General features: G+C 37.8%; 1 protein-coding gene across 5 annotated transcripts in view; it reads right to left on the bottom strand.

The window, feature by feature from the left end:
* Nucleotides 1–14,072, bottom strand: part of COL14A1 (collagen type XIV alpha 1 chain) — a 113,582-nt gene that overhangs the window by 11,719 nt on the left and 87,791 nt on the right. For all 5 annotated transcript variants that reach the window (XR_010439245.1, XM_064706603.1, XM_064706604.1 and 2 more), the window contains 7 exons: nucleotides 10,544–10,597; nucleotides 10,044–10,139; nucleotides 8,734–8,787; nucleotides 8,242–8,295; nucleotides 3,086–3,139; nucleotides 2,134–2,205; nucleotides 57–92 (listed from right to left, as the gene is read on the bottom strand). Coding sequence is in view for 4 of the 5 variants with exons in the window: in XM_064706603.1 (XP_064562673.1) it covers nucleotides 57–92; nucleotides 2,134–2,205; nucleotides 3,086–3,139; nucleotides 8,242–8,295; nucleotides 8,734–8,787; nucleotides 10,044–10,139; nucleotides 10,544–10,597 (420 nt within the window). In the remaining variant the exon portion in view is untranslated. The remainder of the gene's footprint in view (nucleotides 1–56; nucleotides 93–2,133; nucleotides 2,206–3,085; nucleotides 3,140–8,241; nucleotides 8,296–8,733; nucleotides 8,788–10,043; nucleotides 10,140–10,543; nucleotides 10,598–14,072) is intronic.

Genomic DNA, 14,072 nt, shown 5'->3' with positions numbered 1-14,072 from the left:
GAGAAAGAAGGCCAGGCAGGAAAAAAAATCCACAGCAAACATGAATATAGACTTACCCTTTCACCTCTTTCCCCCTTAGCTCCAGGAGGACCCTATGAAAAGATTTAATACAAAATTAATTCTCATTTTGTTCTGTTCAAAATTTTAACACCTGAACTTTGTCTGCCTTGCAGATTCATAGTAGAGGGAGAAGAAATATACAATAAGCCAGCTTTCAGGAGGTTATGTGACAATGACAAATACACTTATTTCAGTACTCAACAAAATGTTCACCTTTGGCAATTACATGGGAACAATGACTTTCACAAGTGTTTATCACACACTGAATTCACTTATTCAAAATGATAGCAAGGTCAGGCCACCACATGATGCATTTCACGTGGCTGAAACAGGGCTAACTTTTGCAAAATGCCAGCCTGAAATTTGCTGTCCTGGGGCTCTGCAACCCCTATGAACAGAGTGAGCAGTGGGATTAAATTGCACAGAAAATTACATTTGACATTAAGGATAATGTAAAACTGTAATGATGATGAGGAAGATTATGGATTGAAACAGGTTGTCTAGGGCACTTGCAACTTCACCAGTGTCAGATTTTGGGGTATAGTTCACATTTCTCAGGAACTCCTGAAGCAAGGAAAGGAGTTGGTCAGAGCCTGATGCTGATAACACCACGGCCAGGGGTTTGATGCCTGTATGGGCCAAACACTTGAGAGCTGGACCTGATGATCCCTGTGGTTCCCTTCCCACTCAGACTGATCTGTGCTTCTGTCAGGTAACCAGCTGACAGATACATGGTTAAGCACAGCTTGCTCTATCCTTGGAGAGAGGAAACTCCTACCAAGACTGAAAGATTATTTCTAAGGAATCTATTCTCTATGTTCTCCAAAACATAACTCTATGTTTTGGAATAGAAAGCTCAGTAATTTTTCAGCCACCTGTTTATTTCTGCACAGCTAGAGTCTAACCATGCACAGCAGAGCTCTGGCATGACTCACAGGAATATCCACATTCTAGAAAATTTTGTTCAGTATCTGGGACATGTGTTTGGACAGGAACTGCAAAGTCAATGTGTTATATATTGATAGTAAAAGTTTCATAGCTCATCAAATCTCCTTTGCAGATTCCATGATTACACTTAGAAACTGTGCAGAACTAGGAATTTAGATTATTATCTTTGCTTATAAATTATCAATCAATTTAATTTCATTTTCACTTAACCAAATTAAAATGCTTGCATTGGCCTAAATCTCCAAACCAAACTGAATTTTGGAAAAAAAATTCTATTCTGAAAATAGAATTTACAAAAATACACACTGTTTCACTTTGATGTCATTAAAAACTAAATAGGATGTTTACTGTAATATATGGGAAAAAGCTGAGCAGGCTTTATAATTAAACAAGTAGTCAAATGTTAAAATATCAATACATAATATTGTCCGAACTCTTACAGAGACAAAAAAGTCCACTATATAGATTCTCTTTTATATCAAATGCACATTGATTTCATTGTTGTATTCCTTTCTTCTAGTCATTTTTTTGAGGTTGTTAAAATAACTCATAAAAAAATAACAGTTGAGAGATAAAGTTAATATTGGAGGTTCCTAATACTAATTTTAGATATAGAGGATATAATTTTCCAAAAATTACATAAATTATATAAAAAGCCCTAGTCATTAGTCATTTTTCTAATTTAAACACAGAGTAACCTTAAGAGCCAGGTTTTTATTCATATATTATTTTCACAGTTTGGAAATCAGGATAATATTTTGGAAATAATCAGGTTAACAAAGACTTAAATTTCCAGAGAGTCGCTGGAAGGGCAAAGGGAAAAAAAAAGAAGAATGTAATTACACAAAGACTTCAAATTCACATAGTTGTGTTTTTAACTTCTGTGTTTGAGTCTTATGTTTTGACTTTAATCCCCATATTCCAAACATTGTATGTAAGATCAACAAATATATTTAATTACAAAGAATGAACAAAGGAAGGTCAATATGATGTTTAACTTAGCCACTAACTGCAAGCAGATCATAGGCAATAAATATTGAGGAGTTCTGTCAAACAGTGAAGCCAGGCTCAGAAACCAACCAAAGCACAACAGCAGACAGTGAAATATTAATTAGTTTTACTTACAGGAGCTCCAACATCACCTTGTGGCCCCTGACTTCCAGTAACACCTGGAACACCTGGAGCACCAGGTATGCCCTATGTGGAAAAAGAAGAGGAAAATAGTGGTGATGACAATCAACATCCATGACTCCTGATGAGGAGAAGTGTACACACAGTTCTGTCAGTCAAAGACTGAAGATTCCCAGAGAGAAAACTAAGAAATGCAATTTGAAGGAAAAAGAGCACGATAAGCTCAGCTCTGAGCAAAGCACTTGAGAAAAATAACTTGGGTTGCTTTCTGGAACAGGCAGAAATTGCTGAACCACTGGACTAAATCCTGTGATGTCAATACTGTGTGTTCAGGGGGGATTACTCAGAATGTTTTTCCAAAAAACATCAAGATGGCTTGGAGAATACTGTGTACAACCAGCAGCTTCTTCCAATGTTTTAAATCTCTTAAGAAGGCATTAACTTTGCCTAGCTGCCCTGAGAAGGCTGAGACTGATTCTGAAGACAACATATATCCTGCATTAGAGGCTGCATGTAGCCTCTGTTGTCTTCCTTGATTACTCTGTGGAGCACCTGTGCTCACCTCCAGCCTCTAAACCAAGTTAAACTTGATGGTTCACTTCAGCTAACAGTCCTATGGAATTTTTGACAAAAAAAAGAGTCTTGTTTCAAACGTTCAAAGCAGTAATTCCCTCTTTATAGTGCAGTTGCTTGACTAAGAACAAGCTATCAATCTATTGACAGAACAACTCTCTCCCCTCCCCATGGGAGACATTTTCTTCTTAAGCTAAGTAGAAGTGGAAAGAAATTACACTGGACAGGAGCTCTCTGCCAACTCAGTGCATCATGAGAATTCTGACTTCCCTTGGCCTTGCTCTATCCACTGTAGCATAGATAACAGTGTGATCTGTAATCCCCCCAAATCCTGCTGACTTTTGCAGTAAGAAATTCCACGGGCAATACTCACCATTGGGCCAGGAGGTCCTTGTGGGCCTGTGGGTCCATCCTTGCCAGGAAAGCCCTATAAAAGATAAATAAATGCAATTTCACCAGCTTTTTATATGTACTTCATGAATCTGTTCTGTTTAATCTAGAAGAATTTTCTTACTTTTGTTCTTTGGTTTTGTTTTACTTTGTTGTTATGTTGTTTGTTTTTTTTCTAAATTAATACCTGTTGGTAGTGGTCTCTTACAAACAAATTTCCTTCTTTGCCCTGGGGAGGGTTTATTTCTGAAAAAGAGGCTTACCAAGATTAAAACAAAAAAACCCCAAACAAACAACAAAAAGAAAACAAACAGCTACTCACACATTTTTTTTAAAGAAAAAAAACAATACAAAATTCTTCATACTGGCAATTTTCACTTCTGAGTGAATTTCACTTAGAACAATTCTGTAGTGAAATAAACGAGAGGGTTTTTGCTGTCAAACCTCCCTACCACAAGGTCACATTTCTACATCTGTTCTCAGTGGCTGCAAGCATTCCCAGTGCCACTGATGAGGTGCTGAAAGATGGCAAGGGAGAGAGTGCCCAGCAGCGCTGCTCATGGGCTCCAGCCATCCCCGAGCCCTGCCTCGGGAAGCAGCCGGAATGCTCATGTGGTTTCCATCAGGAACGTGCCTCAGAGCTTCCAGAAACAACAGCCAAAAACTAAAGATAACTTGGAAACTGGAAAGCAAGTACATCACAGAAAAAAAGACTGACCAGATGTAGAGGAGAATACACTATTAATAAAGTATTCTTTACTTCACATAAGATAATTTAGTTAATACAAATTAACCAATATGTGCATTGTGTATCCACATGCTACAAAGCTTGGGTTTCTGACCAGCCTGATGATTAAACAATTCTTTAATTACTATAGAGCCTGAACAGGAGATATATGGTCTTACCTCTGGCTCAAGACCAATTTGAAAGGTGGTTTATGCTAGAAAGTGTTTGGTTTATTGCTGAAATGTTTGAAAATGTTTATGGTGACACACACAGTAAAGAACATTCCAGGCCTCAGTATCTCATGGAGCTTCAGAAGAAAAATGTACAACTTTTTTGGTTTGTATTTTTTTTCCAAATCATTGTTTCTGACATGGTTTTAGTAATGAATATAACATATACTACTAGTTTTATGCTTTGCACAGTTTGGAAACTATTATTCAAATCTGCAATCATATGGCATAAAAAATGGCTGGGGAATAATATTATCTGCCATATACCTGGAAAGGTTTTTTAAAAGCTCTAGTGGATGGGTGTTTTGATGATAAAATAAGCCACATAGTCAACTCCCATTATGTTATCTAGGTATCCTTAGACTTGATAAGGAAGCACCTTCATATTCCACAGTGTAGCCAGATGGAGCTGACAACTTCATATTTATGTTTCACTTTTTAAAGCAAAGATTTAAAACCTCTATTTTTGCTCAGTTTCAAAGCAGGATGAAAACTCATTTGACCCTTTTAAGGGCTTAATTTAACTAGGAGGAGGGAAATATAGTGCTTTCCACTGACTTCTAGGGTCTAGTGTGGAGTCACACAAGATTCTGAAGAAAAAGAAAATCGTATGTGTTTCTCTTCTCCCACCCCAGTCAAAGAGCAGAATTAACAGTATGATCAGCAGTACATTTTCTTGGAATATATTTCACAATTTCTTTCTTCTGAGCAGTGCTCTTACTCCTGGCTGCTCAGTAATCACCTCCTGTCTGTTCTCCTAGGGTTTATTTCTCTTGGCATTGTGTCTGTATTGCCCACAAAAGATCACCTCCTACTTCATTTGCTAGATGTGAAAATTGCTGTATATAAATCATATAAATCAAATAGAAGCCTGGTTCAAGAAAGAGTATGGCAATACCAATTCTCTCATGCTGGCAAAAGACTAAAGGTATTTGTTTGTGCTGCCAGCAGCATTTGAAGATGATGTTACTCAGACCACCTGATGGCCAGAATGGATCTGACACTCATTCTGAACTTTTGAGCTGAGAGCAGAGATTAGAAGTACCAGGAAATTGGCAGAAAGAGTGGGAATTTATTTCTTCTGGCTCTTTCTCCCATAATTTTTAGTGTATGTAATGTAGAAAAAAATAGAGCACAGTGAGAATTCACAAAGTTGTATTCTGAGTACTGAAGCCTTGTAGATACTATTTAATCTCCCATTTATTGAATTCTCCTCTTTGCCTAACCACCTCTAATCCAAGGGGAATGACTGGAGGCATTACATAGCTCTGTCACATCCAGAACAGAAATGACTCTGCACAAAGCCACTGATTCTCTCCCATGGAACTGCATGTCCAAGAACAGGATAGGACAGATTTTGATGTGTGACCTAGAATGTAGGTCTTAACATCAAGGTTTATATCACTTTGGAAAGTTAAATTAAGACATATTTTGCTAATGGCATGAAAAAAATTTCTAGAGAAAGAGACAGAAATTTTAGAAGGGATTTTATTTGCCAAAATGCAAATGGCATCACTGGTAAAATCTCAAGGGTGCTGAAATCAGTACTGCTGCTGACCTCATTATAAACTCTTGAGCTTTCTGTAGCCTGGAATTTATTTGAGGCAACTTGTGGAAAGGTGACTTTTCAAGCAAATGAATCAAGGACTAAAAACCAAGTTCAGAAATACAAAAAAGAAATTTTACAGATTAAATGATGAACTACAACATAAGAAAGGAAAATCAAACTCTTTACTCAACTGATTTCAAAAAGAAAATCAGAAAGCATGAACACTAGAAATCAAAACAAAAAGAAGGGGAAACAAACTGTAAAAGTAAAGAGATTCCAATTTTAAGATACTGAAGGAAAAAGAATCTCCATTCATTCACTTCATTAATCTAATATCACATTATACCCAGTTCAAAGTTCTCAGAGATCTCCCAATAAATATCAGCCCTATGCTTACCACCATTAAAATCAGTGTGATTTAACAACCTGCCTAAGTACTCCACAGCACTACTACCACTATAATTAAAATACTTAGAGATCAATAACTACTAAAGGGGAAGGGATGACTAAGCCAAGAAAAATACAGAAAATCTCAGTTCTAGTAGTATAATACTTGCAAAACAGTTTGGCATCTTGGCTAACAGGAGGAAACCCAACAAAAGGAACATGATACAAAAAAGCAATTTACTTCTCAGGAATTTTCCAGTCCCCCTTTGCTGATGCAGTTATGCCCTTCAGAATTATCTCTTTTTTAAGTGCTGGGTCTTCAAAGAGACTGCGGTGAAATAATTGCTTTGGATCTTTGCCCATTAAAAGCAATTTCATGTTGTCATAACTTCACAGGAATCAAATGAGTTACAACACCATAAAATCAGTATAGCATAATTATTTGTTGCCAGAGAAATAATTACAGCTGGACAACATTGCATAAGGGTCTCACAGAGACAATACCAGGCTAACAGAACTAATTTTATGAGCCCTGGGCTGTTTACTCAGCTCCCGTGATTAATAGCAGAGAAGAAAGGGAACACACAAACAAAGCATTATTACTGTATCTATAAAAACAGGCAATTTATGTAATTGCCCTACCTTTTTATAGACAACAGTGGGGTATTCTACAGAATAAGCACCATATGACTGTTCCAGGCTGTATCAAAAGCCTTTGCTGCACTAATCTTCCTCAGCTTTCCTCTGGAATACCACCTTGGCAACAACCTGGTGACTCCCACATGTGGGGGGACTAGAGCACTCTGAACTGGTGGCTGGCATCAAGGCATGGCTGAGGGCACCCTCTGCTAAATACGAGGTCAGCTACAGAATAACATCAAAGCACAGAGTTCTTTTCTCCTTGAACTGCAGGCACCTCGACGTCCCTCATGATGAGGAATGCAGACGCAGAGCTCACTTGGACAATGTTTAGCACCATCTCAACTTGTCCAGGACCAAGACCAGACAGAACATGGCAAAAACCCAAATGTTCATCAGGGTCCAGGTCTCTATTAACCTGGAGATGAACAGGTGGCATGAAAGTTGGGAAATTTGGAGTGAAATATTCCAATGCAGCCAAAAAGAAGACACAAAAACACATAAAACCATATTGCATCAGAGTATTATAAAGTAGGGGAAAAAAATGCATTGACTTACATATTTCAATACAATTTAATTGAAAATTAGAAGGCTATTCCTCCAATTAGATTATTCATGTGATAATATTGCACGAATCTTTATTTTAGTAAAATGCCTTTCTTTTCTTGATTTTTAGAGAAAAAAACCCCATTTATCTATTTCCCAAATTCTACAGTAATGTCAGTGGAATTACTTCTAGACATATGTTTATGACAATGTTTAAATTCATAATAGTGAGTTCAGATAGATGTTTTGCTACAGCGTTTGGGTTTTTTTATAACAAGGTCAGAAAATCAAAGAATTCCCAGATTTCTCTGAAGTTCAAGTTACATTAACATTTCCAAAAAAAGGATCATAAATATGTAAATCTTGCTCAAATGAAACTGAAAAGTTATATTTCATAATGAACTTCTGCTGTAGACAGAAATCTAGTACTATGCTAACAATAACTTTCCAGAGTCTGACTAATAATGAAACAGAAGTCTCCCCAAGGAGACAAGGAAGAGGAGTTATAGGCTTAACTGCACAAATAAAAATGAATTTTCTTTTACTGGCTCCTAGACAGACTGTAAGTATCTGCAGTTGTTTCACCAGGAGCAGAATAAGGTTGACTAAATTTTGGTATTATATTTTTCACCTTTTTTCATGTTTCTGCAGGTATCATTCTACATTCAATGTTAAATTTCCTTGTAAGTGTCTCTGTTTCATTACTTAGCTAGAAAGCAAATTTAGATCATTGCCTTGGATTGCATACCAATTATACACCATTTAACAACCATTTAATTTTAAATATATAAGCCAAGAGATTAATTGGCAATGCTGAACACAAGTGAAATCTACTTCTACCAAACGCACAAAGCACAGACATCGTGCAGGGGTCCCATTACACATCTGAACCCTCAGCAGTAGACAGAAGGACATCCACCCTCCTGTGCCTATTGGCACAGAGAGATGATCTCCAGAAAGGACAGAGGTGGCATTAATTATAATAAATCAGCCATGTTGGGAAACATTTCCATTATGGAATGGGAACAAAACACATGTAAAACATACTCATTTTAGCTTACCCTTTGACCTTGAGCTCCATCTCTTCCTGGTGAACCTGAGGCTCCTGGGACTCCCTAAGCATTACAAAAGGAGAGAAAATTATGAGATCAAATTACCAGAATCCAACTAATTTTTGAGTGAAACTGTATGACATGTTTTGGATAAATGGAACTAGGAAGCTCAATAATGGGTGGCACCATAGAAGAGATTCAGTAAAGAAGGCATTTCTGTGAAATGAGAGATGAGTAAACACACATCATCAAAATGCAGAGATGTTGAGTCTACAGAGACAAAATTTCGGCATTAAACAAGAAAGTAACCAGCTCTTCAAGGCCCAAGTGAATCAGCTGCTGCACAACAACATGCCCTGGATTCCTCCTCTTTCTAAATCCCTGCTCAAATTCACCCCAACAATACATTTCTCAGCAGTTTGTAAAATGTGCCCTAAACTCACAATGATGTCCATTCAACAATCAAACTTGGTCAGTGACAGGGTATACAATAGGGAATACCTGCAGGCCAGGAAAACCAAGATCTCCCTTCTCTCCCTTTTCACCTGGTGGCCCCTGCAAATAAACAATCACGCATAGTAAACAAAATACATGGTTACTTTTCTGCTTTTAATAGTTCCCTTCAGCTTCTTAAAAAAACCAAAAAGCAACAAAGGAAACCAGTGAGAAAACAAACTATGTTTCTTTCTGAAAGCAAACAACAGACTCTTATTTGCAAAAATGCAAATGTAGAAGTTATAAACATTAAAAAAAACCCCCTAATTTTAAAAAGTTTCATAAGTAACCTGATAAAACTATAGCCATTTTGTTACAAAAAAAGGTAGCGATTTTCTTTTTCCCTTTAAAGGAACTGATTTCACTTCAGGCCTCAGTAGTATCTCCAATAATGCTGAAAAATGGGTTTACTGTGGAAACTGGGCATATCTCTATGGTACATATGCATGAGAAGAATATACTTTTCTAAATAATAAATAAATGTTACTTTTTATAAAAAATCAATTTCTCTATGAAGTAACTGCTCTTATTATTAAAGTATTCTTATTATTCTCTATGAAAACAGAATCAAGAATATACAGCTTTGGTTAACCATTACATTTTTCATTAGTATCATATAGGCTGGAAAAGGATGAAATTTTATTATAATGTAGTAAATTTGGAAAAAAACTAGCAGAAAGTAATATATGGATTATTACTTTTCTAGACTTGTCTGTACCCATCTACTGGAGAGGTGTATGAAACAAGATAAGTGCTACTGATTCGTTATTCTAACTATGTTTATTTATTATGAAATTCTGTGATTTATTTCACAACAGCCTTGCAATTCCAGGCTTAATCACTTCCTCTGATGATAGATTTCATTATGTAATGAATAGTATTGCTTAATTTTGGCAGAGAATATGGTGTTCTTGCTTGGGTACGCCTTTCAAGTCAGAACTGATCTGCAATGAGCACTACAGCCAGAAAAAGAGGAAATATTAACATTTTGGTCAACTGCCATGTCACAACCCCCAAATCACAACCCCCACTGCAATTTATTTTCCCTTGACTCCAGGCCTGGATGCTAATACCCAGGTCATATTCAACCTGCAATCAAATACTTTCAGATGACTAAAAATTCTGTTCAAAATAGAAAACCAGAAATTCTGGCATTGAGCCCACGTTCACTGGAGGTCATACCCACATCTGTGATTTCACCTCAAATACTGAAATTCAGATTCTGATCACAACACCAAAAGCTATTTCAGTCTAGTCTAAGCTATTTGCTGTTTCAAAGATCATATAAAAATGCCTATTGATTTTTTAAGTCTCACTGGAAGCCCTTGAATAGAAAGTCCACTGGGTCCTTGTGGTCCGGGAGGTCCCTGCGGTCCAGGAACACCAATTTCACCTCGAGGTCCATCTGGTCCCTAAAGTAGCACAGGACATAAGTTAAACTCTTATCATATGGACAAAGGCAGCTTCTGTTTGAAGAATTAAATGCCAATAGATTCAAAGACATCTGAAATATGAGTTAAGATATTTGAGCAGTTAGGGTTTAATTTAAAACTGTCTGGTTTCTTTATAAACACACACACAAAAAAGAATTATTTATTCCGTGAAAATAGCATTCTGAATTTTATATCTTTTATCAAGGAACAAATAGGACAATTTATTGTTTTGGAAAGAGCTACAGTAAATGCCAGTGACATTTCACTATGCTTTTTCCTCGAAAAAGCCAGAGACAACCTGGAATTCATTTCAGGGTTTCCATGCAGCAGAGATAAACCAAGAACCCATGCATCTTTCAATTGTAGAGTGTTTTAAAAAGTACCTTTGGACCTGGATCACCACGATGACCTTTGGCACCTCTGACACCTGGACCACCCTGTAAAGTACAAGCACGGGACTCACTGAAAACCAAAACTCTCAAACAGAAATGAAATCCAGAGAAGCCCAAACAGATTCTTCCTGTTCCTGAATCAGCATTCAAGAATCAGTAAATATCCTGTCGATATCCTTCCACTGGAGTAATTAAACTGGGAACATACTGAAGTGTGGCCATGCACAGGAACAGATTTAAACACAGATGTGACTTCTTAGAGCCAAGAATGCACACTACGTAAGAATGAAAATAACACTGAAAGCTATGATATGGATGGAAATGTGGTCATGGGTTCCCTTCCAGTTGCTGAAACCTCCTGCACATCTGTCTGTTCTCACCAAAATCACATAGTTAAAGGCTGAGTTCCCAGAAAGGCCAAGAGCATTCTGGCCTTTATCAGATACAGTGTGGCCAGCAGGACCACGGCCCCTGTACTCAGCACTGCTGAGGCCACACCTCAAATCCTGTGTCCAGTTCTGGGCCCCTCACTACCAGAATGACATTGAGGGGCTGGAACACATCCAGAGAAGGGCAACAGAACTGGACAAGGGTCTGGAGCACAAGTCTGATGAGGAGCAGCTGAGGGAGCTGGGGGTGTTTAGCCGGGAGAAAAGGAGGCACAGAGGGGATCTCGTCACTGTACAACTCCTTGAAGGAGGCTGTAGCCAGGTGGGGGTCAGGCTCTACTGCCAGGTAACAGCCACAGGATGAGAGGAAGTGGCCTCAAGTTGAACTGTGGGAGGTTTCCATTGGATATTATGAAAAATTTATTCACAGAAAGGGCTGTCAATCTTTAGAACAGGCTGCCTAGGGACATGATGGAGTCACCATCCCCAGAGCTCTTAAAAAAACATGTAGATGTGGCACTTGGGGACGTGGTTTAGTGACAGACTTGGCAGTGCTGGGTTAACAGCTGGCCTCAATCATCTTGAAGGTCTTTTCCAACATAAACAGTTCTATAATTCTGTCATTCTGATGACTTAGGGACAGTTTTCAGCAAGGACAACTCCAGACCCTACTAGATCTGCACCATGGTTTAATTTGGAGCTATTCTTAGGTAAAATGCTCTTATGGACATTTTTCTCTTTTTTGCTTTCTTCAGCAATACCTACATCTGCTCATCATTTATTAACCAACTTTTGCTTTCCTTTTGCCTTCTTTATTAGTATCATCTGAGACACTGGAGTACCATATATCTGTGGATGGCTGCCATGGATGTGTTTTGCAACAGCATCTACATGTGCTTTCTGTTCTAGGACAGCATAAATAACTTCTTTTTCATATCAGTTTCCCTCTTCCCCCATCTGAGTATATTGGAATATGAGCTTTACAGGTATTCTGCCTATCATTGTACTCACAAAGGACCTTGTACAACTAGACACCATAGCTGAAGAGAACTCTTTAGGGGCTACAGTAAATACTTACAACAACAACAGCAGTTAAAGCAATAAGAATAGAAAATGTGCTTATATGCAGTATCTATGAGACTTTAAATAGGAGAAATAACAGAAATGTCTGGAAATCCCAGAGTACTGTTGCCCTTCAATGAAGGTGTCATGACATGGTCTTCACATATGATCACAGAACCATTTTCCATTACCTCTCCCAGCTCCCTCAGGCTTCTTTCTTCCATCCCACATCTCCATGGCCACAACTCATTCCACCATGACCAGCTCTGACCCTAAAGCCTCATCCCATGCTCTCCATGGAACCAAGTTCCAATTGCCAGATGCAAAATTCCAGATGCTCAAATTTCTGCATTCCAATCTGCTGTCCTTTCTCCTTCCACTGCCTTACTCTGAGATTAAAAACTCCACAGCACGACTGCAACTTTTTAACATAAACACAATCACAGTTTTCTCCCATTTTCTTCTCATAAATGGATTGCATTTTTACTAAGAATATATGCTTAAAAATAGCCTGATGCTGAGCCATTAAATGATGTTCTTTTGGACTCATGCTGAAGTTGGCACACCTGTCCATGTTGGACAAGTGTTGGTATACTTGTTCATGTCCAACCCAGTAACCTTGCTTGGTAAAAGCACAATTTCCAGAAGAGCATTTATTTAAGATGAAAACATCAGAAGAGGCCCCCTCATTTTTTTCATAGACTTATTTTGGTAGTTATTCCCCAGCACTACTAAGCCTGTGTGATCAGTTTCAGGTTTTGGGGCTTTTTTTCTGGCCAAAAATTCTTGTTATGCCTTCCCTTCTTTTGAATAACTTCTTATTAGCCAGTGCTTTCTCCCATTACTACATAGCAGTAGGTTATGTCTTGATAATCTACTGTTATCAAGACATCTCCTTGTCACCATCACATTTTCTGGAAAAATCCCCTTGCCCAGGATTCTTCTCCTGGGAATCTGAGAAGCCTCAGAGAAAAAGGAAAACAATATTATCTCATTTGCTTCTCCTGTGTTTTGCTGCTTTGGAATGTGTTTGGAGACTGTTTACCAACAGGGGATTGTTTTATTGGTTTCATGTGAATTGTTTTCACTTAATGGCCAATCACAGCGAAGCTGTGTCGAGGCTCTGGAAGAGTCACGAGTTTATTATTAGTGCAGCAGACTTACTTCTATAAGTATCCTTTCTCTATTCTTTAGTATAGTTTAGTATAGAATTCTTTAATATAATATCTTAAAATTTTAAATTAGCCTTCAAAGAGCATGGAGCCAGATGCATCATTCCTTCCTTCATCTGGAAACTCCACAAATACAAGACCTCCTCATTTCTTTTTAATGGTCAAAACCTATGAAGCACTGAAAGATTTTTTTTTTTGGCAATTAAACTTGTCCAATTCTTCAACAATTTTGTCTCCTTCACTTTCTTCAATTCTGCAGCATTCCTTTCAAATGCAGGCATTAGTTTTACATATCTCATTTTTACTTTGTGTGAGGAACTTCAGACAACAGGATCAAATTCTGCCAAAAATGAAGCCATGAAAACAGCATCCCATGATGAAAATTGCCAGATAATCTTAACTCTAAACAACAACACTTTGTCTTACCTGAAGCGATGCATTTTCTAAAAAGTTAAAAATTCTTTCTAGAGTTACTGTCCCAAACAAATGGAAGCATTTTATTTGGAGCATTTTTAGCCTAATGTCTAAAACTGGCTACATGGTAGGATCCTGATCTCTTAAACAGAAGAATTCTTGGCTTGGAGAAAAAAGTCACATGACATTTTAATGACTTGGAGCTCTCCTGACCAGACATAGCACATATGACTTTCTGACTTTTGGTTGGCGCAGAGATGAACAGTGACTTTATTCATGTTGCTCTCCTTTTTTCATAGGCTCTGAAATATTTTTTTCTTTTTTTTTTTCATTTTTTTGCAGAGCTCTACCATCTAACTGTCTGGCAAAAAAGCATCACTTATAACAGGCTGAGCTCCAGAATCACATATTTCCCTGCCTTGGCAGGGATTTTTCTGCTTGATTTTAAGCTTCCTCTTGCCTGGCACTATGCTATTCAAAATA

This window comes from Zonotrichia leucophrys, chromosome 2, assembly GCF_028769735.1.
Source record: "Zonotrichia leucophrys gambelii isolate GWCS_2022_RI chromosome 2, RI_Zleu_2.0, whole genome shotgun sequence".
Classification (NCBI taxonomy): domain Eukaryota; kingdom Metazoa; phylum Chordata; class Aves; order Passeriformes; family Passerellidae; genus Zonotrichia; species Zonotrichia leucophrys.
Note: the sequence above shows the minus strand (reverse complement) of the source record. Positions and strands in the feature narration are given on the sequence as shown.